General features: G+C 37.3%; 2 protein-coding genes across 4 annotated transcripts; one reads left to right on the forward strand and one right to left on the reverse strand.

Moving 5' to 3' along the window:
• Nucleotides 1-293: 293 nt before the first annotated feature.
• On the forward strand, nucleotides 294-1,647 carry LOC148867714 (uncharacterized). The gene is made up of 2 exons (XM_088980999.1): nucleotides 294-524; nucleotides 987-1,647. Exons 1-2 carry the CDS (start codon nucleotides 407-409, stop codon nucleotides 1,535-1,537), a joined length of 669 nt encoding a protein of 222 aa, XP_088837125.1. The 5' UTR covers nucleotides 294-406; the 3' UTR covers nucleotides 1,538-1,647.
• A 1,977-nt stretch (nucleotides 1,648-3,624) lies between these two features.
• LOC148867715 (homeobox protein knotted-1-like 1) lies at nucleotides 3,625-26,809 on the reverse strand. Of its 3 annotated transcripts, XM_088979793.1 has the most exons (7): nucleotides 26,436-26,809; nucleotides 26,159-26,335; nucleotides 25,819-26,032; nucleotides 25,626-25,736; nucleotides 25,341-25,497; nucleotides 5,106-5,356; nucleotides 3,625-4,086 (listed from the first exon to the last, which is right to left on the reverse strand). In XM_088979793.1, exons 3-7 carry the CDS (start codon nucleotides 25,897-25,899, stop codon nucleotides 3,889-3,891), a joined length of 798 nt encoding a protein of 265 aa, XP_088835919.1. In that variant the 5' UTR covers nucleotides 25,900-26,032; nucleotides 26,159-26,335; nucleotides 26,436-26,809; the 3' UTR covers nucleotides 3,625-3,888. The 3 variants fall into 3 exon arrangements, with proteins under 3 accessions (XP_088835919.1, XP_088835918.1, XP_088835917.1); XM_088979792.1 differs by having other exon boundaries at nucleotides 26,159-26,809; XM_088979791.1 differs by lacking the exon at nucleotides 26,436-26,809 and having other exon boundaries at nucleotides 25,819-26,184.

A 26,809-nucleotide genomic window follows, 5' to 3' on the forward strand; every position in this document is an offset into this window, starting at 1 on the left:
AAGGTTATGGGTTACCCATTAGAAATTTCTTGATTATATGAATTCTACGAGTTTGGAAAGACATATTTTCGTTGGTTTTATGTTATTCTTTCATAGCATAGAATTGCTTTGCTTAGAGGCCAATTAATGAAGATTTTATTCCAAGATGGAAAATTAGGATTGCCCTTGCACTTGCAAGGAGATCACCATCTCTGCAATGCATGACAACTAAGGATATACACTTTTTAGAAATAAATATAAGACAATTCAACCAGAGCAGCCAACAAAAGAATAAGTCTCTTTGAAGGAAAACCCACAAGGAACAATGGAAGTGTATATAAAGCAACCAGAAAACCTCTCTTTCTTCATCAGCCAAACACTAATTTGACATCTAGCCAGAGTAGAGAAAGGGGAAGAAACACACTAAATGTTTACAATGAGTTCTGAGGTTCAAAAAAACCAAGCATACTCTTACCAAATTTTCGTTCCCTCTTACGAATGGAAGACAGAGGAAGACAAATATACTATTGTCATCGACCTCCCTGGTATGCTTTCTCTTCATATATGATATATTCCTCTTGTTATTTATTATATTTTATTCTCAATCACATGGACATTGTTGGGTTTCACGTATGAGTAGTTGAAGAGAATCCCACATTGGAAAGGAATAAGAGAGGTGCAAGGGGCCCATAACCTAATAGCTTAAATTTTTGGATTATCTGTGATGACCCTCTCTTGTGTACAAGTCCTACGTGCGTTTGTGTATGAGCCCTTGGTTTTGACGATTCTACTCAATTCACAACACGTATTGTAGGCTAGAATTTGCACTGAAGTTACATATATGTTGATTTACAAATTAGAGTGAAAGAATTTCATCCACCCCTTGTACCAAAAAGCGCTTCTCTTCAATTTTTTTTTCAGCATCTAAATGCAAGTATTCAAGCCATTGTACGAGTGAAAATGATATTCAACTTGGTCATTCATGGTTCACTTGTTATTTTCTGTAGAATTCAGAAAGGATCAACTGAGGGTTCAGCTGGACAGGCGTGGCAACTTGAGGGTCAGTGGAGAACGTTCCCTTGGTGATGACAAATGGAGACGTTTTGAGAATACTTTTGCTATTCCAAAGAATTGCAGTGCAGAAAGAATTCATGCCAAATTTACAGGTAATCGTCTTAGCCTTATATTGCCAAAGGCAGAAGTAACTCAGGATCCTCCACCAGCTACAACACAACAATCGGTAGCGAGTCCAAAATCCAGGAATGACAAGGAACAAGTAGCTGATAGCGCTAAAGAAGTGTCAGAAGAGAAGAACAATCAAGGCAACCTAACAGATGCTGCTAAGAAAGAAGCAAATGTTTCTGGTGGTGAATCTGTTGGTGCCCAGACTGTGATTGGAAGCAAGGACGACAGTGCAGCATCCGCTACTGGTCTTGCTTCTGTGTTGAAGAAGCCAAGGCGCGTGGCTTTCAGTGTTACCATAACCATTGCTGTGCTGGTGGGTCTAGGGATTTATGCAGCACAGAAACTCAGATCTTCTGAAGGGGTTGAAAACTAGTCCCTGTATTGTATTTCGGCTCATGTCCCACAATTTCTACAATACAAAGTTGATTTGAAATTACGTGAACATAATAATAAATTTGAAGAGTATACAAGCCGTGTTTGAAGTATATTCTTTTTTGATAATTGAAGCCATCATTAACTAATAAAAAAGATTAAAGGGGTTTGGTTTGTGGAATCCGATTTAGAATCACTGGGCAGAATGGGATTCCCCTCACCTTGGCCAAGGGAATGAGAATTTCATTCCAGCTGGAAAAATACAATGACTAAAAAGCCCCCCAAACCCTATTTCTCTTTACCCAACTTGGGAGTCATGCATGTCTTATGGAATATGAATCCGATTTCTGTTTGAACAAAACAAGGAGGAATAGGCGATGTGATTCCCATTTGGAGACCAGAGATTTCCGATTCTGATATCAACCGCGAACCAAATGGTACCTCAGTATATATGGTTCCTGCCGCAGATGGATTGTGCCACCAATAACAGACATCAGCATAAGATTTGGCTTTTTTGAAACCAAGTAGTTTTTTGAACATTGGAAAGCTCAACAAGGCATATATAAGTAGTTTTTTTAAACTAGGTAGTTTCCTCAAATCTCAAAGTATATATAAGTAATTATTTCTAAATTTTACTTGATTAATGCCAATTAAACTGAACCTTAACAAATTATAATTAAAATTGTAATTATGAATATTTGCTAGATATGACCATATTAGTTAAATTATAAGGCTTTTAAAAAAAATAATATTAGTTGTATAAATAAAATGATTATTTTATTAATATAAACATCAGAAGTCAACATTATTGTAAATTAGCAATGTGATAAGGCTCCTTTATCCTTAATTTAACTTCACAAAGCTTGTTCATCCAGTGGGTCTAGTTTAAATATACAATATTCGAATCAATGGTGACCAACAACCAAGAAATCAAATACCGGTGTGAACCATCAATAAAGTAGTAACAACTTTAATGTGGCCACTGTCTGTACATTTAGGCTGTGTGAACCATCAATACCCCCTAGTTTCGTTATTATTGGTTGGAATTTGGAAGATACTGTACTATGAATAGTCACAATTGTCATCGAAAAAAAAAAGGACTTGACAAGTTATCTCTCGGCTTGCTGATGTGGCAAATTGTTTTTACAAATAAAATCAACTATGTTGTCAAACACTCCCCTAAAAGATAAATATGTATTCCATCACTGTTTGTAAGTAAGGGTGTCAATGGGCCGGTTTTGGATTGAATCCTGTCCAGTCCAAAATCAATTTAGATGGACCAACAAGACATTAGATTGGACAAATCCAGTCCAAAATATTTATTAGATTGGATTAAACCAACATCTGGTCCATTAATACAAGATGAGAGCATGGACCGGGTTTGGGTTGAAATCAATCTATATCAAAATGAATTTGAATAGACTGGATGATCCAGACATTGAATTGAATCGATCCAAATTGGTCTAAAAACATTTATTGGATTGGATTAGACCTGATCCATTTATAATAGATTTACATTGGACTACATCGGACCAAATCCAGTCCAATTGACATCCTATTCGCAAATATAATATGAAGCTCATGCTTTTGTTTCACCTTTTTATACTCGAACAAAATATAAAGTGCACAACTTTGAATAAGAATAAAATTAAGGGTCAATTTGATTTGCAAGAATAAGGCTCTGAAATCGGAATTAGAATGGGCTATTCCATTCCTTGGCAGAATCGGAATTCCATTTCCATTCCTGATGGAATGACATTCCCCCATTTGAAAGAATAGTCATTCCTTGCCCCTCCCTTGGAAATGAAATCTCATTCCTGCTGATTTTAATTCCCATTTCTATTCCTGTATGAATCAAAACAAACTATAAAAATGAACCATTCCAATTCCAACTACGAACCAAACAGACCCTAATAACAGCAACTATAAACCTAAATTGAACCTTCAAAGTTGAAAATGAGTGATCATACGATCACAATGCTTGGAAATGGTCAGTGCACGACCTAATAGATGGCAGATCATAGACGCACCACGTGGCTATAAACTCCTGTGACAAGGAGGGCATAGTCGGTGAGTGCAGAAAGAAGCTTTATGAATCATCATTATATTAAAGATGAAGCTGACATCAATCTTCAACACTTGAAAATGTGCAGAATAACCTTCTTATTACACTTCGTGCCATTTAAAATTCATGAGAAGTTTTGATCCTCCCATGAGTCATTATAGCACCATTGAAATCTAAGGATACATACATTTGCAAGTTACATATATATAGAGAGACATGTATGGTGAAAGAAGAATAAAGGATACTAGCAACAAATAGGGATAGCAGACTTGGGGAAGTTACAGTAATCAAAGAACATCATTGCCTGTTCCTCCTCCGTTAAAACACATGGAATGAACGCCACCTATACCACTGACATCCTCCATAAGAGCAAACCTCATGTCCTCGGATGGTTTCCAGTGTCGCTTCCTCTGATTGATGAACCAATTATTTATCTGCTTTTGATCAAGTCCGGTAATCTCCGCAAGCTTCATCTTCTCCTCTTCCTGTCCCAATATGTATTTTTGAAAATTTAACCAAAGAAGCATCGGAAAGAGAAATTTACATTTAGAAAGCAAGCCTCGGTATTTTGAAAATTTAACGTAAAGTTCTCCATTGAGACCCGAATGAGCAGGGTGTTCAAATTTTGGAAACAGCCTCTCTCTGCAAATGCACAGGTAAAGCTGCGTGCATCTGTCTCTCCCCATACCCCTTACATTGGTGAGAGGCTCATGGACTAAGCTGCTATTCAAGCTAAAATTGGGATAAGAACAGGCTACAGGGGGGAATATAAAAAACCTAAGGCTTGTTCTCTTTTTGGATTTTGAGAGGGGAAAATTGATCAATAGGATTTTGATTTTTATTGACCAAGATATCTTTCAGATTTATGTGGAGTCAATGGAAAATTCCCTGTACCCATCTCTTAGGAGGGTAACTTCATTACATAGTTGTGAACACTAGGATGAAACAAAATTACCCTTTTTAATAATGACATTTTTATAACTAAGACATTCATTATCTTAATTATAAAGAACCTAGGTAAATCAAATGCACTTACTCAAATAAGTATTTCTCAAAAAACACTTATCCTGATAAATAACTTCCCAAAAAGCAAATGGGGCCCTAGAGTTACTTCCAGTAAGTTTTAACCCAAAATGGCAGAGGAAAATATAAAATACTTTTTTTTGGTCAGAGCAGGCCGCAGGGTAGACGTGAGGCCCACTGCCCATATCAGAGAGAGCCTGCGGTTGAACGAATATGATCATTAACCTCCCATTTGGAGGGGTGCCAATTTACTATCATGACTGGGCGCAAGGTTCAAATATTTCGGTGCCCAATACATCTCTGTTTAGGGTGTTTTTGGGAATTTTTTCATTAAATAATATATATGAAAAGTCTTAAAACTGAAATTTGAAAAAAAATAAAAAATAAAAGGCACGTGGTTCAAAGTGTCAGTACACAGAGGTGTATCGATGCTTTGACCCATGACAACTGGGTAAGTTAGAATATCAGCTAGAGCCATTACCGTGGGATATGGCCATCTATAGTGTGTATTCCACCAGTCGAGTAGTGTCATCCTTGCATCTTTCGGCAATTTCCCCTTCTTTCTCTTCTTCAAGAATTCCTTCCTCAAACTGCTAAGATAGCCGCTGTACTTACGCAGGAGCATTTCTTTCAGCTCCCTGTCACCAGGGCGTGGCCCGCAGGATTCTTGGCTTTCTGATGCTTCAACCTCCCCACAGCTTAGCTCCTCTTCAGATGTCACAGCTGCATCATCTGAAAAACTGGCAAGAATCAGAGCTGGCTTACATAGAATCCATACTCCGCATACACAAACTAATTTGATCATTAGCATATATTGAAATTGGAAATAAGCAGTTGCGCAAATTTTGGTGACAATAATTGTTGACAGTATCGTATCATTGGCATTCAAAAGTTCTGGCAGAAAATAACCACAATAAAGACAAAGAACAGTTGTAAGAAAATAATTTGACATCTTGCCCTTGCATCAGGCCCCAGACCCACCCACCATTCAAGACCACATTCAGATGGACAAATAAATACTCTTTGATTTGCTAGTTTTGCACCAATATAATATAATATGAAGTGCAGAGTTCAGAGTTTTTGGCCACAGGGTAGTCCACAAAATAACACAACCAGAAATCAACATGCAAAAAAGAAAATTAATCAAAGAAAAAAACCATTTAAAAATCCAACTGAGAATGCTACAAGTTTAAATGAGTTGCATTCCACAGAAACCACAAAAACAGTAACATCTAAGCCCTGTCCAACTATATGGGGTCAGCCACATAATCCTGTTCGCCATTCCATTTGTTTAGTGCCAAATGCATAGTTAAATTATGTGCACTTAAACCATTTCTTACTACACCAACCCAGGCCCTTTTGGTCTGCTCTTTATCCTTTTTGTAGACCCTTCAACTTTCAACAGATTGCTTCTTACCAAACCATCTTACTGTACTCTCATTTATCACCTATAGGAACCATCCCTAGGTACCTTTGAATGACCACATTTCTGACCCTACCCCTCCAGTTTTTCCATTCATCTATCCCAGCATACACATTTTCTCCACATTCAATTTTTGGAAATATTCTTTCTTGACTGCCCAACACACATTCTCCATATAAAATAATATAGTCACAACACATCGCAGCAAGTGAACTTTCTGGTTTGAAAAAACAGTAGTAACCAGGGGTAAAAAGAAAACAACACATCAAGCAGAATGAGTTGGTGTAGTTTGGCAAACTGCACCATAAATTTGTAAACATTATTTATTTATTTATTTTTTAAACATAGATCTACAAGCAGGGATTTCTTTCCTAAAGCCCATACCTAGAAGCACATTATAAGAACATTGTATAACCCTAAACTCATAACCGGGAAAAACCCAGCAAAAAACCCAAATGTCTCCCAAGAATATACAATTCTATCCAGATACACCTAAAACGCCTTCCCCTTCACCATAACCCAACATACGGTATTACTTTTTAAGATGAAAAACCTAGAGAGAACTGTGGCTTTCCAAGGTGATGGTCTCAACAAGCACTACCATGGCTGGTATTCCACAGAATAAATATGTTATTCCTTGGTTTTCTTCAACAGCACAAAGAGAACAAGAATCAATCATTCGGCCGATCAGGACCAGGGCAAATATGAACAAATATGAAGAAACCAACAAAGTCTACCTCTCATTGAATAATCAACTCCATTGCCCCTTTACGAAGATCTCATTGAATCAATAGATCTCTAACCAATTTTGAATACTGCTTTCAGAATCTTCATAAGTCATAACCACCATACCCAGAATGGTAGTCTGATAACATTTGTTTTGAAGAGTAATCAGGCAAGTAGATGGCACCACCAGCAAAAAGATATAATAGAAAAGAATGAGGCACAAGTAACACAATATAATGTGGTTCATCAGTAACGCCTATGCCCCATCAGTGAATGCAACCAATAAAAATCCATAAATCAGGCAAGAAGATAAAATTGATCAATCAAACTCAGAACATCAAAGAGAAGCGCCCTTACCAAGAATAATGCTTTCTAAAGCAATATTCTTCCACAAATATTTTTGACATCTAACAACAGGATCTATACCACAAGCTTTTGAATTCTACTAGGAACACTTGAGGGTACTTAAACCAATTATGATGTGCTAAGTCAGTTACAAGTATGGAGCTGATGTTTAGTAAAAAAGATTTCCACAACATAACACGTAGAAAATCCCTAAAACAAAACAACAAAATCCAAGAGATAGGATCTGAACTTATGTGGAACCTAAAACCCATAGTTGGGAAGAACTAAATGATTTGCAATATCTATACAATTTCAATCTCAAATGGAAGACCAACTCTCTCATAAATGACAGAACTCCCAAAAAAATACCCCAGAAACATAAATGTACATATGCAGACCAGTACTTTTATGTGTACCCAAAGAAAAACCACAAATATAGTAGTATTATTTGGCACATATATAACTACCCAAAATGACCCACTTGACATGCCTTTTCTCACTAACAAATAGAAAATGTTCAGCTCATTGTGCAACTTCAATAGAATATCATGCCTTTATTTGGTATATAGGAAATGAAAGAGTTGCTACACAAGACAGGGTTATGTCCCCAAATATCATACTATTTTCATATATAACAATGTAATTTAAATAACCCCAGGATGGGTAATGTGGACTAAAGTCATGCAGCATTCAACAGTGCTATTATAATGTATTTGATTTGTTCCAGAGAAGAATATTAAAAAACCATTAAATAATATTCAAAATATAACAAGTAAAAGAAAGATATTCAGTTAAGTGCATATCTATATGGTGGTTTTTGTTTCACATGTAATTTCTCCTAAAATAATTAGTAGAAAAAGCAACACGTGAAGAAACTTGCATAGCTATCGGTCACTTAACAACATCAAGCAGACAAATTGATATCCAACTATAAGGCAACCGTGACATTCATGAGAGGTGAAGAAGGAACATAGTAGAAAAGTCATTCAACTCAGCATTATGGATAAGTAACACCAAAGATGGGACAATTTAATTTTTCACTACCATTGACCATGCACCATGTTCATCACCACATATCTGAAGCTACTATGCTGGTTAGTAATATGCCCATCTATGTTGCGAGGATGGTTAGAAAATATAACATAATATCTAGCAGCAAGTTAGAAACCCCAATACTAAAAAAAGAACCCCATACTTCACCTGAAATGCCTCCAGATAATTTTTCTTGTATATTTGAAATTGAAGACGGAGGGAGACTGGAATGATGCTGGGGGTACCCACAACATACAATGATGATGTTCCAGTTCATTGTAGGGATTGTAATGTCGCAGTTTAGTTTGTGAGCAGCCTTCTTGTAAAAAGGCTAATTTACTGTAGTTTGCCTAATTTATTTTTCAATAGTTTACGTTCATTAAAAGAATACTACCATGTTGTGTTACTTGAAAGATTCCAATACTCTGAAAACTGTTTTGCAAAACAAGAGTGAAAAAAAACTGCATAGGGCTGGAAGCCCACTTCACAAACTTACAAAGAGTACACCAAACAACACAACAGAAAAGAACCTACAGCATTCTTATACCATTCTGGATCTGCTACCCAGAATTCCCACATAAAACTGCAACTGTGTATTGGCAACATCTCTCTGTAAATGGCAATGGAGATAATCTCTATACAGCTGTAATGTTCTGTGGGTAAGGATGTGGGAACAACTTGTGGGTAGGAGACCCGATCCCTTCTTATTCTCCAATTCTTCACTCCCCCTAAAGTGGAGACTAGATTTCAGTCAAGGCCAAGTTGGTTGGAATGGTCTCTATCATAACTCCAGTGGACTCCTTGGTTTAAGAAATCAACAAGACAGTCATTCATTTTCTCCAATAAAGTATTAATCAACCACAATATGCTTCATTTGATAATGCTAAACATGACTACGAGAAATGTTAGTGTAAACCCAATGGTGAAGAGTGAGGACAAGGATGGTCCGGCTCCGATGACTCAGAGGAAGATGGTGGTAGCTTGCAGAGGTCGGTGGAGGAGAGGGAAAGAGGAGAGAGAGAATCTGGATCCTCTCTCATCCATAGTGGTTTCTCTAATAGGTTATTAATGGGACCCTATTTATGGTGACTTGAGGCTCCATTTTGTAGAACCTTCCTATTCTTTGTCTTTTTCAATTTTGCCCTTGTGCATGTCTAATTAATGAATGTTCCCTTAATTACCATTCTAGAATGTTCTTAGATATTATCATTCTAGAAAGGTCCCAACTCTGAAACTTGTAAATAATTAGCAGATAATTGATTTAAACCCAGTATGGTCTAACCCGGATTTATGCCGGGTTGGCCGGGTCGATGTACGTGTATAAATTCACTGTCTTGTGGTTAGTAGCATCCTTAATGTCAAAATATAAATTAATTGGATTTGGAACAACACAAGCATTCCAAGTGGGGGGTAGCCCTCCCCCACACAACAACTTATTGATATGGTTCCTCACTTTCTCTAGTGCATGCATGTATTAACTATCTTGACAGTGTGGCCGGCCAGAAATAAGAGGAAGAGAAGAGAAGAGAAGAAGAAGAGAGAAGGGAGAAGAGAAGAGAAGAGAAGAAGAGAGAAGGGAGAAGAGAAGAGAAGGGCAATGTAACAGTGCTGGTGGCGCCAGCTTTTATTATAATATATATAGGGCGGCAGAAATAAGAAGGGAAAAGACCCTTGTGCCCCTGCTATAAGTGAGTACAATAAAAAACATAACAGAAGTAAAAAATAGAAATAAAAAACGCTTTAACTAGCCAAACAGACCCTAACACCAACAACTAAATTATTTCAACAAACTAATTACTCCAAATTCAAGCAATATTCAGTCTGGTCATAGACAAATAGATAAAGAAAAACTAGTCTCTAGAACTTGAGTTTATCAATGAAACTTCCATGGAAGAGAGGAAATTCATAAAACAAACCAGGTTTCAATAAATTCTAGAAGCAATCATAATTTCTTGGTGATACAGATTTTAATATGCCAAGCAGTTTTAAAATTTACACAAGGAGTGGGATTAGTTATCTTATTGGATTAAATTATTTTATAGAGTATTTTTAGAATTCTGACAAGATGAAAATGCGATCACATTATTTTTATTTCAATCCATCCAATGTCACCAAGATCTTGTAAATCTGGCATATATCGCAGAGCATAAGGTCATTAGATATCCCTATTCCTTTAGGGCAATCTAGGACTAGAGTTGCAATATCCTTTTTTAATGGCACCTTCTTTTTTGACGGTATCATCATCATCTAAGCCTTCTCCCAACCATATGGAGTCAGCTATTGTTGGTTTATATTATATAAATAGTAATCACACAATTAATAAAAGAAGACAATGGTGCTCCTTTAAGTTTTCTTCCAATTAGTGGTATGCTGGTACAAAGTTCTCACAACCAAAGGGGCACACCAAATGGTGATGCACCATCTGGAAAACAAGGGCTATAATCTCCTAATCCTAGTCCATCAAAGCCTCCTATTCAATAATTTTTAAACAAAGATTGTAAAATTTCTTCACGGATATATCAACTTGTGTGCCAAATTGCATGGATATACAATACTTGGAGAATATCTTTTAGGTTTTTGTCCATTTGAATTTCACTCAAACTATTAGAGTTAAAAGTAGAATGGACATCAAGAAGCCAAAGAGGTATAGGGAGAGGAATTAAGTAGTAATCTCTTTTCTATATTACACTCTTAAAGAGAGGGCACTAGAATAATATAGTGCAGTAACTGCAGTTTCAAAAAGAGGACCAAATGTCAAAAATTATCACAAGTAGAGAACACTGAACAAAGCTTTGGTGTCTAACTTGGATCAATAAGGAACTACATAATACATATAAAACAAGTACACACAAACAAATGGTAAATGCAGGATCATCAGGAAACAACAAAGGAAAAGAAACATAAAATCGTAAACCAAATGGAAAATATTTAACCAAATAGATAGGCAGTACTCCCTCCACCCAACACCAATTGGAACTTTCAGAACTAATTTCTGTAAGATGTGTTATTCCTTCAAGACAAGCCATCCTATTGAGGTGTATAATCACAAGAACATAGACACATAAGGCCTAAGACCCTTTCAAAAGTGGCACTATATGATATAGAAAAAACTTCAACTAGCTTCTCAATAGGCATAAACATCATAGAATATATTTTTTTATTGGTATATAGAAATTTCAAACAAAAGTCATATCCAGCTTCCTATTAATATGGCCACCACAACATTTGGTTTTCCTTGATCTAGGATGAAATGGAACATATAGGTGGCCTACAACTCATCTCTTTAATATTACTTGAGCTCATGAGTCTGACAATCTTTGTTATTTCCATTTAGATCAATTATCTCCACCCCTTTTTAATACAACTGTCAGACAAATGGCAAGAAACCATCACAAAGTATTCACTAGTGACTAGACCTTTTCATTGCAATCCTCAGAGATTCTTCATTTATTACCAACGCATATCCTCAGTCCTTCAAGGTATCATTACATAATGGTCCAACTTCTCCCATACACTGTAAAGACTAGTAAAATAATACAACAATCTGTCCTCCCCAACAAAATGGGACAGCCAGATGGAAAACCCGGAATCTTCTTGCCACATTGTTAGGTTTTGAACAACACATTGGGCTTCTCTGCCACACTTAGTGTTGTATTGAGAAACAGGAGGCCACAACTCATTTGAGCATGCACTGAATTAAGTAACTGAGATTTGATTGTAAAGTCTTCTTGCTCCCACTTTTAATATGCAGGATAAGTGGTCACTGGCTTTTGATCTTAATACCAATATCCCACTTCACATGCTATGCACATTATAACTGATTGGGACCATCCCTAAGGTTCAAACCATCAATTTTTATGCAATTGTAATCTCAAAATTTAGGTTGTCAATGGAGCAAGTGTGGGTAGAAAACCCAATCCCTGTAGACAACTTATTGCAAACAGATTTTTATGAGACAAATCTGCAATAAACCAGTCTTACAGTCTGACTCAAGACTAATATTTTCTACAGATACTGACATACCACATACCACCTGCATAAGCTAACAATAAAAAAGCCGGTGACAGGATTATTATGCAAATACAGAATGATCCCAAAGAACATACATGAGTCACCCAAAACCAGATCCAAGCATCAACCATCAAATTATAAGGAGAGAGAAGATTTAATGGTACAAGAGCGAAATATGGAGAAAAAAGTACACTTAAAATGAAAAAAAAATAAAATACGAGATCAGTTTGGAGCAGTTGCAAAATTTCCATGTGAAAAGAATCTACAGATGTCGAACAGGAAAAATCTTCACAAATTTGTAGCAGAAAAAATAAATGTAGACTGTTTCTTTTCTGATTTTTACGGAATAAAGCATACAGAAAAATCTGAAATCATTAATACTCTGGTCAATATGATCTCATCACTCTTTAACACTAAGTTGGAAAAATCTGGGTTTTTAGAAGATAAGGAAACTACAAAATAGAAGAAAATGTCATTTACACTGAAGCTATATATATGGATGCCCACTTTGAATACAGTTATACTTAACTTATAAAAGAAGAGTGTAATTTACAAGAGTATTCGTAAGATCATGGAAAAGAACACGTTGCCCATTTATTCTCTAACCCTATAACCTTACACCAACCATTTGGATTGGTCAGACAAAATTTCTTAATTACCCATGCAATGTTATCTTTAGTCAGAAATCAGAAGCCCAAAACATGCACTACATCATTCATTCTAGTCACTGTTATCCTCTGTCCTTACAGAACAGCCTCAACTCAAAATATCTAAGCTGACAAAATTGTTGTATCTTCTACAGAGACTGCTCCTAAGTTCCAGAATTTTTTCACATTCCAAAAATGTATCCTCCCTAATCATGACATTAAGGAAAGAAACAACTTCAAAAATTCTATTGGGACTGTTTTGTTAACATGCATTCTCAGCTCAATCATCTGGAACAGATACACATCAACTCTAATGGATAACCCAGAGTGGACCACACCTTCTCAACACAGAAAACCACAAGAAAACCGCATCCATAGATTCAATTCCCTCATTACAGTCCCATAAATCCAATTTATGTTGGAAAACAAGAAACAGCAAAGATCCCCCTCTTAATACCTAATCCATCAAATAGTGAAACAAGAAACATGCAGCAGATTCCAGACTAGGGATTCAAGTCAGGTTGAACCAGTCAGGACCTAGTTACTTGGAAACTGTTGAGCAAGAGCGAGAGCAAGTGAGAGACAAAAAGAGAGAAGAGAGGGAGAGAGGAGAGGAGTGCCGAGAGGACTGAAAGCCCCTGTTGAACTTAGGGGGCAAAAGAATGATCATTATTATTTATACTAGTACAGACGAACAATGTAATCAAAGAGGAAATTACAACAGTACCCTTATGGTACTAAACCTGCATACATAAACATAAACAACTGACAACACTCCCCCTCAAGTTGGAGCATAGATATCAATCATGCCCAACTTGTCACAAAGATCATGATGTCTGGAAAGGTTTAAACCCTTTGTAAAGATGTCTACAAGCTGGTTCTCAGAAGTGACATAGGGGGTACACACTTCGCCTGTTATAACTTTCTCTCTGATAAAATGCTTGTCAACTTCGATGTGTTTTGTTCTATCATGTAGCACCGAATTGGCAGCAATGCTTATAGTTGCTTTGTTATCACAAAATAGAGTTATAGTTTTGGTCACTGGGAAACCCAACTCCCCCAACAAATTCTTTATCCACATGCCTTCAGCAACCCCATGGGCCATAACACGATATTTAGCTTCAGCACTGGATCTAGCTACCACATTTTGCTTTTTACTTCTCCATGTAACAAGGTTCCCTCCTATAAATGTGCAGTAGCCACTAATAGACTTTCTGTCACTTTGGGATCCAGCCCAATCTGCATCTGTATAAACTTCAATTTTCAAATGTTCGTGCTTTTGAAACAACAAACCAGTACCCAGATACTTCTTCAAATATCGGAGGATTCTCTCTACTGCTTCAAGATGATAAAAGCTAGGAGCATGCATGAATTGACTGAGAAAACCAACAACATATCCAATGTCTGGGCGAGTCATAGAAAGGTATAATAATCTCCCTACAAGCCTCTGAAATTGTTTCACATCCTTAAGTGATTCACCACTGTTGTCACCTAATTTATGGTTGGGGTCAATGGGAGAGTCAACTGGCTTCACCCCCATCTTTCCAGTGTCTTGAAGTAAATCTAGGACGTATTTCCTTTGAAAAATAAAGATACCCTTCTTTGATCGGGCAACTTCAATTCCAAGGAAGTATCTGGCGGGTCCTAGATCCTTCACTTCAAACTGAGTTGCAAGGAAAAGTTTCAATTTCTGAATTTCATCCTCCCAATCACCAGTAACAATTATGTCATCCACATAAACAATTAGAGCAACAATTTTACCTTCTCCTTTTTTCACGAACAATGTGTGATCTGATTGGCATTGCCTGTATCCTTTCTGCTGAACTGCCACATGGAATCTACTGAACCAAGCTCTTGGTGATTGTTTCAGCCCGTATAAGGACTTCTTCAACTTGCACACTTTCTTTTCATTGCCTTAGGCTAGAAACCCAGGAGGTTGAATCATGTACACTTCCTCTTCAAGGTCACCATTCAAGAATGCATTCTTGATGTCCAGTTGGTGTAAAACCCAATCCAGATTGGCTGCAAGAGAGAAAAGAACTCTAATGGAATTCATCTTGGCAACGGGGGAAAAAGTTTCAGCATAATCAACTCCATACACTTGAGTAAATCCCTTTGCCACTAAGCGAGCTTTATACCTTTCCACTGTTCCATCAGCCTTATGCTTGACTGTGAACACCCATTTACATCCAACCGGAACATTTCCCTTGGGAAGATCAACAAGTTCCCATGTGCCATTTTTGTGAAGGGCATTAACTTCTTCCCTCATGGCATTTGTCCATTCAGGAACTGAAAGAGCTTCTGCCACATTTTTAGGGATAGGAACACTATTAATAGAGGTAAGGAAGGCACGGAATGAGGGTGAAATATTCTCATAGGAGACAAAGTTGGAAATGGGATGTTTTGTGGTGCACAATCTAACACCCTTCCTGTGAGCAATAGGACGGTCACGATCATTAGCAGTGGAGGAATCATTTTCAATAGATTCAAGGACATCATTGGGAGCTAAAATTCCCGAGTGAGAATGATCCTCCCTCGAGGAGTCTGGTGGCACTGGAGTTACAACTTCCGGATTCTTTACAGCTCTTGGATTTGGCTGGCCTTTGCGACGACGAGAAAAAACACGAAAAGGTGGAGGGTCAGGGAGAGAGGGAAGCTGAACTAGTTTCTCCTCATGTCTACACTCCATTTGAGGAGAAACATGATAGAAATGTTCATCTTCAAAGAAATAAACATCCATGGAGACATAGAATTTACGAGAAACAGGATCAAAAACACGGTAGCCCTTTTGAGTGAAAGAGTAACCAAGAAATATGCAAGGTATAGCACGAGAGTCCAATTTCCCACGGGTGGGAGACAAATTTTGGACAAAACACCAACAACCAAAGACACGAGGAGGAATAGAAAGAAGGGGAGCCTTAGGAAAGAGAAGTTGATGTGGGGATTTGTACTCTAACCGATGAGAGGGCATACGGTTTATAAGGTAAGTGGAACAAAGAACAGTTTCAAGCCAAAACCGTTTGGGAACATTCATATGAAGTAGTAGACCTCAAGCCACTTCAAGGAGATATCGGTTCTTCCGTTCGGCCACACCATTTTGTTGTGGTGTGCGGGCACAAGAGCTACGGTGAAGGGAACCATGCGAAGCAAAAAATTCCATGAGGTCACTATGAAAAAATTCTTTTGCATTATCTGGTTGGAAAATTTGGATTTCAGTTTGAAATTGAGTGAAGACCATCCGCTGGAAATCTTGAATGATTTTTGGTACTTTTTCCTTGGTTCGCATTGGGTATACCCACGTAAATCTAGAATAATCATCAATGAGGGTAATGAAATACTTGTAGCCACTCTCAGATGGTAAAGTAACAGGGCCCCACACCTCAGAATGAACAATGTGAAATTGAGATTCAGATTTACTATGTCTTTGAAAAAAATGAGTTCTACAATGTTTATTCAACTGACACGTTTGACAAGAAAAGTCAGAGGCAGACATTAACTTAAACAATTTCGGGAATACAACTTTCAAATACTCAAAAGACAAATGACCAAAACGACAATGCCATAAATAGACTTTTTTCTTACAGGATTGACTCAGACTCTATAACATGAAGACCAGCTATACGACCCCTACCAATCGTCCTCCCTGAGGCCAGATCCTGAATCACACAATGAGAAGGGAAAAAAGTCCCTGAGCATTTCAAGGAATTAGTAACACTACTAACAAAGAACAGATTAATGGAAAAGTTTAGAACATGAAGAACATCAGGGAGGGTAAGGCCAAGAGGAAGAGAGAGAGTTCCTTGACCAGCTATGGAAGAGTATGATCCATCGGCTAGTCTCACCTTGTCTCTTCCAGAAAGAGGGTGATAGGTTTGAAAGTAAGAGGACGTACCAGTCATATGTTTTGATGCTCCAGAATCAATAATCCATGGAGAGTCATGGGTGTGAGAAGTAACATGGAAAGTAGTGGTAGGGTTACCTGACGTAGATGCAAATGAAGTTCAGGGAGTATCCATCTGACCAATTGCTCTACCATAGAGCTCTAAATGGTCACGGAAGGAATTCATAATGTCCTCCATCGGGTCAGGTCCAGTGAGATGTGTCTGAGTTACAGTAGAAATGATAGGTTGATGCTCCCGAGTAGCCATGTTGGCCATGTGATGTTTCTTTGTATTTTGCTACCCGTACTTCTTATTCACCTTTGAACTATGCTTCTTAGTCAGATCTTGAGCCCATTTTGGTTTTCCATTGTTAGAGTGAGCCGAATAAGGGTAATTTAGAGTAATCTTATGTCAGTTAAGTACTTTGCTTATGTGGCTGTTTTATTAGAGTACTCTGCCCCACACTTAAGTGAGGGCAGTTTAGTCTTTGTAAGTGTAATTAGAACCTAATAAACACAAGGGGGTCGACTGAATGGATAGACTAATCAGTTCGACTAAACCCTCATGTTCTCTCTTTCTCTTGTCTTCTTCCTCATCTTCTTCTTCCTTCTTCACTGGTTCGGACTACTGTAGCTGCTCCAAAACATCCATGAAGATCCCAACAGGTATCTTTGGTGTGTCGGAGTTTCTGGCAATGAGTGCACCACAATTTTTCCTTAATCTTCTATTTTCTTCTAGAGATTTCCTTTCCGGAGGGAAGATCCCCCACCAGTAGATACACCCCCTTTTGCAACTAACACAACAGCATCCCCACCAGGGTTGTTCATCAAATTTCTCTTACTTTCTTCCGATTGTACAAAAGCATAGACTTCTGAACAGAAAGGAGATCCTTAGAGTTGAGAATCTGAACTCTGATAGATTGATACATAGGATTCAGACCATGTAAGAATGCAAACACCCTTTGCTGGGAGACAATCTGTTTGTACTTCTTAGCATCCTCATCACACTTCCAATCCACACTTTGGTAGTGATCCAACTCCTTCCAGGCAGATGTTAAGTCAAAGTAATAGACCGATAAACACCTCTCCCCCTGTCTACAAGTAGAAGATGGTGCCTGTAGTTGATAAATTTTGGCATAGTGTCTCAATTCTGAATAATGTAGACTTTGCTTGTTCCCAGATTTCATTCGCAGTTTCAGCCCACATGAAATTCTTCCTGATTTGAGGTTGCATGGAAACCAAGAGCCAGGACATAACAATACTGTTCTCCTGATTCCATCTATCGTATTCAGCACTCCCGGAGGATGGTTCTTTTATCCTCCCATTAATGTAGTCTATCTTCCCTCTTGCAGTGATGTATAACTTGATCCCTCTTGACCACTCTAGGTAATTTAAACCATCAAGAGGGACAACAGCCATAGGAAAGGATAGGTCACCCCCACGCATTCCATTCGGCATTGAGGAAACTCCAGATGAGGCTGAATCTTCACAACTCATGATTCCTGGTTTAAAAAAAAAAACAGCAACCAAAGGAGTACTTCCGTACACGGCTATTATAGAAACAAGTCCTTCTGACCTATGGAACAGGTCTGTATAACCTACAGTCTTGTAGGAATCCAAGAAGAGAACATTGCAGTTGCAGTACACAATCAGGTCTGTATGACCTACAGTTGTATAACCTACGGTCTTGTAGGAATCCAAGAAGAGAACACTATAGTTGTAGTACACAATCAGGTCTATATGACCTACAGTTGTATAGATGTCATATGACCCTCCAACAGAATAGAAAAAACAGGTGAAGATCACCACACCCCTATTCGGCAGGTTTGGTAGCCGAACAGTCAATGACTGAGATCAATACAAAAATCTGTTTTAGGACATCAACAGTCCATCGAAGGGGTAAAGGACTACAAAACAAAGTTGAATACAACTACTTTGTTAAAAAACCAATTCCCTCAATAGTCCATCAATCGGCTGAACAGTCAATCAATAAACAACCAATCCGTAGGGCAACCGAACATTAAATGAACAGTACCTCTTTTAACTTCAGCTGATAGCCTCTCTGTAAGCCAAAAACTCCCTCTATGAACCTCAGATGATAGCCTCTCTACAGTCGAATCAACAATGAATACCACTTTTGGGCTGGAAGATGAAAAGTCTCTACAACTTCTGGGTCGAACTGAATACAACTGATTAGCAGTTCGATGGATACAACCTTGGGAGATGAAAAGACTATCTGGTACTGTTTGCTTGACACCACCCTTCAGGCCTGGACGACTTGCTCTGATACCATGTTGAGCAAGAGCGAGAGCAAGTGAGAGACAAGAAGAGAGCGAGAGGGAGAGAGGAAAGTGTCGAGAGGACTGAAAGCCCCTATTGAACTTAGGGGGCAAAAGAATGATCTATTATTATTTATACTAGTACAGCCGAACATTGTAATCAAAGAGGAAATTACAACAGTACCCTTATGGTACTAAACCTGAATACATAAACATAAACAACTGACAACAGAAACCATGTCCAAATCTCACCCGACAGTAATCCCTCATATCCAGCCAAACATGTTTTCATGAATCAACACCATGTATCCACCTCCATCCCCAATGAGGGTGTGGGAGATGTTGAAACACAACAGTGGGAATTCTTTTTCCAATGCAAGGCAGAAAAAACAAAACAGAAACATAGATGTCAAGAATAAAAGTTTACATGGTTTCTTAACAAAGCAAAATATGTTACAAACAAAGATGACCATAAAACTAAATTGGAAAGTTTACAAGAGTTGCATGTGATGATAAAAAAAAAGTTACAAGAGTTGCATGAAAGACAAAATAAGCATTCCTACCAAAAAAAAAAAACAGTTTTTTTTGGTAAATCAAAATAAAAAAAAATAATAAATAAGAAGAAAGTACAAAGAGGTGATAAGATATCACCCACAAAATGTCAGAACCCAAGACCCACCAACCCCTTTTAATACAGACCTTCTCTTCCCCATTTTTACAAACACAAAGAAAGACACTGCCAAAAACCAAAATACTTCAAAACCCAACATCCCCCTTGAGATCTCCAAACCTACAACCCTAAAAACTTTCACCATACAGGCCCCCCTTTAAAGCTTTCTTCGTTCAAAGGATAACTCTTCCAATTCCCATAACATTTTTCTCACAAAACATCCCCTTCTATAAAAGGTAACCTTAACATCTTGCTTTCTTGGACCTTGGTTTCCACCATCTTTTCCATCTCCACAGTTTCTTCTATTTTTCTTATTTTATCAACAATTACCTCTTCATCTTCAGACTTGTCTTCCTCTAAATCATCCTCCTGCCCCAGTAGGTCCATCTTCCTACCAAAAGCAGTTGATTTGAATGCCTTATATTCACCAAAAAGTCATGGGCTCAACTGTCATAAATTCGTTTTTAGTTTACATTATTAATAACATATTATGATGACTTCTAGTCCAGTTTATTAAAATATCTACATCTGATATAAAATTTATGGCTAAGTTTCTATACGAATCGAGATGTTATTTAACTAGATTTGGCTGTAGGTACATAAGAACATTTTATTGATCAAACAAAATGCTTTTGAATCATTAATAATGTAGAAAAGCCACAGCCACAGCAAATGTAGAAAAGCCTACATTATTAATAACATATAATATCATGATGACTTCTAGTCCAGTTTATTAAAATATCTACATCTGATATAAAATTTATGGCTAAGTTTCTATACGAATCGAGTGAATTGTTTTCATAGTTCATATCAGAACCACAGCGACAGCCAAATGTAGAAAAGCCTGTCAAATACCCTTTTATTGGTCCGCTTTTTTATATTTTCTCATTTACACCTTTTTTGTGTTTACTAGGGAAGGGTAATAAGAAGGGATCCAACAGATATCGTTCAATTGAAATCCAAAAGAAATGAGGACGAAACATACCAACCTTGGCAAACAAGTTTGCAACCCACAAAACCGTTCAGTGGCTTGCACCCATACAATTATCCTAAATAATTTGTTTAAACTGCATCCACTTAATATCCATTTCACCTTTTTGAATGCATTGCAATATTTGAAATAAAAATGACTAATTGTCCAAATTCACGGTCAATATACTACAATTTACAAACAAGAAATCAAGGTGCTGGGTCGATTTGGCAGCATCAGCCTTACAAGATACCTTAACTTTTAAAAATTGAAAAGCAATCAATCATATATATGAACTTAGACATCAGAACTAAACTTGTTCAACCCAAAAATCTAACGAGCAGATTTAACCACCCAAAAACATGGCTTAAAGTGCATTCACCCAGAATCCTTATGACAATGCTCAATGTGATGAAACTGTAATAGCAATGGAATAGGAAGAGATCATGTTGGATTAAATGGGCATAATTACATTTGATGAATTATTTTACAAAGCAACATAGGAGCAAATAATTCATGCATACATGGTTTAAAATTTAACACGATCATCATGGTACATGGTTTAAAATGTCAACATACCTCCTGATATTTTCATGACATATTTGCATATCCATGGGTACCAATACAAGAATATAGCTAAACATATTGTCAAATGCTTTTAATACCTTTCATAATTTTTCCAACAGATTTTAGTTTGTTAATTATATCAATATAAGGTTTTCAATCTACATGTGCATAGAGATCACCCCAATAATTTGCTTTACTGTAATTTGAACCCTTCTCTTTACATGTACTATTCTTTCAAGCTAACCGCTATAAATAACTCTTTATTTTGTATTTTACTTTATTAACTTACACATAATTTAAAAATATATAGTAAATGGTTTAATAATTCTTATTAAAAAGTAGCATAAGTACATTCAATGTAAATCATAACTAAAATACTGAATAGATATACTAAAATCATATCTATAACTAAACTATCAACAGCGGGAATTATATAAGAGATTTCTAAAAACCTTAAACTTGCTCTAACCAGAGGAATAGGCTATCTTAAAATGGTGTCATCACTTTAAAAATACCACTTCAAACGTGCTATAACCATATAATAATTTAAAGGAACAAGTCCTTTTATAATTAAAAAGAAACAAACATATATTTTCATAGATACAAACTTAAAAAAAAAAAAAAGATGTTATAAAACTTCTCACTAAATCTACACTGGAATTCCACCAAAGAAACCACTACAAAGCTTGAACACACACCCAATTAACAATTACAAGTCAAAATACAACAAGAACTGCTAGAAACGGAAAAATAATGCACGAGCCAATCAATCAGATATAAAGTTTTCTCAAATTTTTATGTATTTTCATATTTTATATATTAGGGCTACTTTGTTCGTTTAACATGTTGGTCCAGTGCAGCCTGGAAGTTTTACTTGTTAACTCAGAGTTCATTTGTGTTCAAAAGTTTCACAGCCATTGGTTAAATAGCTTGCAAGTGATGACTTTCTTATGATAGTAGAAATTCTGTAATTCCAAATTCTCATAATTCTACTCGGATTACCCACCCCAAATGTCTATACATATGCCAATAGAGAAAAAATGTCAAGGAACGAATGATTTAAGATTATTTGAGTTTTTATAGCTCGTGCTAATTGCTAAGAGTGGTTACTGAATCCACACTCTAGAGTGACTCAAGTCACTGTACTATTAATCACGTGCTCTCCCTTCTTTATCTACTAGTCTTTTAATTCTACAAGTAGACATTACAGTCGTTGATAGCTTACAAAGTTTTCATCAAAGTAACTCTACCTCCCTAAAGAATTAACATTGACCTTGTTACATTTTTCTATACATCCCAAAATTCCACCTAGATCCTAAATGCCAGAGTTCTCAAGTTTTCTTAACAAAAATAGACTGTTTGCCTCTTTGCGAAGGAAGTTCTCTAAGCACTAACAAATTTGGTTATCTTCTAGAACTATCAATTCTAAACCTACATACAATGTTTTATTTGAAATTCCAACCCTAGACTAATTTTTTCAATTCAAAGCTTTCACAGTGAAACAAAACTACAATTTTTGCACTTGAACATACCTAAACGAGTAAACGACTAAACCCTATTCTAGATAATTAATACCTTCCTCGGATCACCCATTGGTGAAAATCAGACCCATATCAGATTGGTATCAAAGTAAGAGATCCTACAATAGAAAAATAGGGCAATTGACCTTAAAAAATTCAAATAAATGACTCAAATTCCATTTAAAGAAAATGTGGATCAAGAAAAATTCCTCACACCAAGTGCTAAAGTCTTATTGAAGAGTATAAATGATAAGAGGAAAAACAGGAAATAAAGATAGGGACAAATCATGCAGAGTACCACAGACATGGATATCAGCAATAAAATTCCCATATATATTTCATTTAATGATCATTACAAAAAAATTCTGTAGCCACAGCTTACAGCATGGTTGCTTCCTATATTGCCATATGGAAGTCGCATTACATATACTGACAAACAATTAAGGAGCCCCATATGAAAAGTCTCTTTTATCATCAAGTCAAGACTCCCTGAATGCCCAAAATTTGCCTAAACATATCGACTCAATTTCTTCAACTTGTTAGCAAGGATTCAGTATATTTCTTTCGCTACATTCCATGATTGCAACCCTTTCTCCTTGTCTCCCCCTTCCTTACCTCCCTCCCTCCTTACTAATTTTAATTATCTAGGTGCATGTTCCAGATAGAAATGCCTACACTCTAATAAACTATAAGAGACAACTGAAAATAAAGTATTCCACCACAAAAAAAAAAGACGATGGAACTTTGAATTTAGTGACAGCACATCATTTTACATTAAAATAAAAGAAATTTATAACCATTTTCAGCAAATCCAAATGTAGATTCCATTCAATTGGATACCAACAAAATAAAAAAGGGAAAATCAACTATGAAACATTTAATACACCAGACCAGTAAACTTCCAGGTTATGAATTCCAATATGAGAATTAGCACAAAGGGCCTCAGAATATTAAAAAGTTTCTGGCTTGAACATGGTATTTCCCAAAAGCCCCAGGATGAAGCCATTCTCAAATTTAAGAAGCTGTCAACTTCTGCGTTAAACACAAGGAAAAGAGATGCAAACATATGAATAATACAATATCCACTACAAAAAAACTTGTAAGCTGTAGAGCAATTGAATCAATCAAGGAAGCAATCACAAATTTTGACCTTGAAACTGTGGCACAAGAAGCTTTTGATTGCGATATGTATAAGTTGAAGATGCCAGAACTACTTCAAGAAAAAGAAAGATCATAAAACATTTTTGGGGACGATGATAACATCCAGATGTCAACATATTATTTTATGGAGCAACACAAGCACACATCTTTTTTAACAATAAAAGATTGCCCAACGGAGCCACCTAAATCCAAAATTTTAACTCAGCGTGAACAAAATGGGTTCAATCAATTCACTATAGCATCTACATATGCATTTCCCCAAAATCAATTTCATCATGAATACTTAATTGATGTATGCAGTTATGTTAGCCCAGTAAAAAGACTGAAGCTCGTGATTCTGACCACAAAGTCGGTTATTAAATGCCGCAAATAGGATGTTTTTCTTTCTTTCTCCCATAAAAGAACCAAAAACTAACTCAGAATAAAATGTTTCAGTTTTTACTTTGCCTTCCACCCCCTTTTAATTTGATTTAATGTAGTCATGTAGAGGCGGTGAAAACAAATTTGAAAAAATTTTCATCCATTTGAGATTGAAACATACGAAGCCTTGACTAGAATATGACCACCAGAACCATAATTGTTTTGTGGTTGTATGATGCTAGAAGCTGAACTGCTGTTTCAGATACCTTTATTTTACACGTAAAAAACTAAAATAAATACATAGAAAGTAGGGTTACGGTCCGATAAGCTATTTTAAAGAAACTGGGGATGGCCACTACAAGTTGAAGTAATGGGAAATTGGGAACTGCAACAACGTTGGTTGCAAACTATAGGCATCTGCCATGGAGAAATTTTTTTGATAATTAAACCATTTACGCATGATGCCACCTTTTTGACACATAGGTAACAAGAAAAGAAAGGCTGGCATTGGAAACGAAAATATTGCCTTTCTGATTGAGAGGAGGGAAGGGGTGAGTGGGGAGCAGAGCTTATCACTCCTATTTTTGGTGACTGCTAAACCTTGATTAGTAAACAGTTGTGGCATGAAAATAGGAGAAAACGTGAAAACTTAAACAAAAAAAATCCCAAATTTCAAGCTTAAAAGGAAGAGAAAAATATGCGATGCTTGCATGCCGCACTAGTCTCTACAGGCCTCCAGAAGCAAAGAACTAGAGAAACATAATCAGACACCAGGCAATAAAGTAGCATCCCGTGTGGCTTACCATTCCACAGCGTAGATGGGTTAGCGTGAACATAATCAGACACCAGGCAATAAAGTAGCATCCCGTGTGGCTTACCATTCCACAGCGTAGATGGGTTAGCGTACATCACGCTAACCCATTTTTATCCTGTGAGATTTATAACATGCGAACAGCACAGACCGGGATCGTATGCTTGCTCCTATTATGCTGCACCATTGATATTCGTCCACGTAGATATCGAGAGAAGAGATCTAGGCTTGTGATCCGGCTAAGCAGTGCACGCAACCGGCGCAAATTATACATAAACAAGAATACAAATTACATACGCGCTGTGAAATGTTACCTGAGTGACAATTCCCGGAGGTCGTCGTCGTAGCCGTCGACGTTACGTTACAGAGATTACTGAGCTGCGTCTCGATATTGCTCAGGAACGACGTCGCTTCATCGAAAGGTTTGGACAGCTCTTCTTTGTATCTACGAAGAACCTCGCAATACGATTCCTGCAGCATCAGTAAAGCATCCCTCAGAACTCAATACTATTACGGCCAAGCCCAACCAGCTAAGTCAATTATATGATTAAGAAAACGTTGAGGATTGTAAGAGAGATTCTCTTTCCGGTCGCTGTTACCATGAACTCGTCGAGTTCTGGATCCGCTCCGATCTCACTACAGCCACCACTCGAATGATTTTCTCGACCTATTTCTTCAAGAAGCGAAGCCAACTTTGGTGGTGCTCCGACCTGTAAAAAGAGGACAATTACAGAAAATGTCTTCGGAAAATTCAAACGGAAAACAGGCTGAGCTGATGAGTATTTCAATCACCTTTCGACATTCTATGTAAGCAGACACTAGGTTTGGATAACGAGGATGATTAGCTATCTGAGCTTTGATCAGATCGGACATCTCCGATCCACAAATCTCGTTCTCGCTCGCTTCAAACTGAAGTAGGTTGTCGACTTGACGGTGGAACCTCGTAGCCGGAGTGGCATTTCCGACTACGGCGATCTCTTCTGAGCACGAAATTGCGGGATCAAGTCTGTACAAATTTTCCATGAAACCATAGAGCAAGATAGAGAACAGTGTATAAATTAGTTCGCCATTTCTGCGAACTTAAAAAAGCGAAAGGTCCGGAGCTCAAAGTTGAAAAAAAAAAAAAACTAACGGAAGAGACTTCAAGAGCTTCAAACCATCACGCCACCTCCAACTGATCCTCCTCGAAGGATCTGACAACTTTTCGTTGTCCCAACCAGATAAGAAACTCCTATTACGGACGATCAAGTAACCGAACCACTTTCGAACACCGGAAGGAACCAATTACAAGGAAAATCCACCAGTTCCACTGAAATTCAGGGGATGAAGACTCAAATTTCGTCCAAGTAAAAACACTTCCAATGAACTCCAAAGAATTGAAACGAGGTCGAGTAATCCAAACCGGCGACCTTCTTGTGCAACGTAAGAGGATTTTGGAGATTCCTGTGCAAATCGAGATTCCCAGGGCCAACGAAACTAAATTATCCAGGATCACTTCAAGCTTCACTGATGAAAAACTTCCTTTACTGTAACTGCAGCAGCTTGGGAGAGAGAAAGAAAACCTAGCTTGACCTCCCGGCGGTGTCCGTTTGGTTTAAGCTGAAAGAGACTAGACCCCTTCTTTCTTTTCCCAGGACTGAAAGACTAGAGACGAGAAAGAGAGGAGAGAGGAGAGAGGAGAGGAGAGAGAATGTTCACTTTAGGGAACAGTGATGGAAAGAGAGAGTCAGAAGAAGCTTTTCAGGGCCGCACGTTCTCACACGCTCTGAAAACAGTAGAGGTC

Source organism: Nelumbo lutea, chromosome 3, assembly GCF_056320005.1.
Source record: "Nelumbo lutea isolate HS-2025 chromosome 3, American lotus-T2T, whole genome shotgun sequence".
In the NCBI taxonomy this organism is placed as follows: Eukaryota; Viridiplantae; Streptophyta; class Magnoliopsida; order Proteales; family Nelumbonaceae; genus Nelumbo; species Nelumbo lutea.

Excerpts from the sequence above, each read along its gene's own strand:
- LOC148867715 (XM_088979791.1), bottom strand. The coding sequence starts at position 26,049 with ATGGAAAATTTGTACAGACTTGATCCCGCAATTTCGTGCTCAGAAGAG. Across the intron at positions 5,357-25,340 it reads CTCCGGGAATTGTCACTCAG|ATGATGCAGCTGTGACATCT; the intron begins GTAACATTTCAC and ends CCAGTTTTTCAG. Across the intron at positions 4,087-5,105 it reads ATAGATGGCCATATCCCACG|GAAGAGGAGAAGATGAAGCT; the intron begins GTAATGGCTCTA and ends ATATTGGGACAG.
- LOC148867714 (XM_088980999.1), top strand. The coding sequence starts at position 407 with ATGTTTACAATGAGTTCTGAGGTTCAAAAAAACCAAGCATACTCTTAC. Across the intron at positions 525-986 it reads TATTGTCATCGACCTCCCTG|AATTCAGAAAGGATCAACTG; the intron begins GTATGCTTTCTC and ends TATTTTCTGTAG.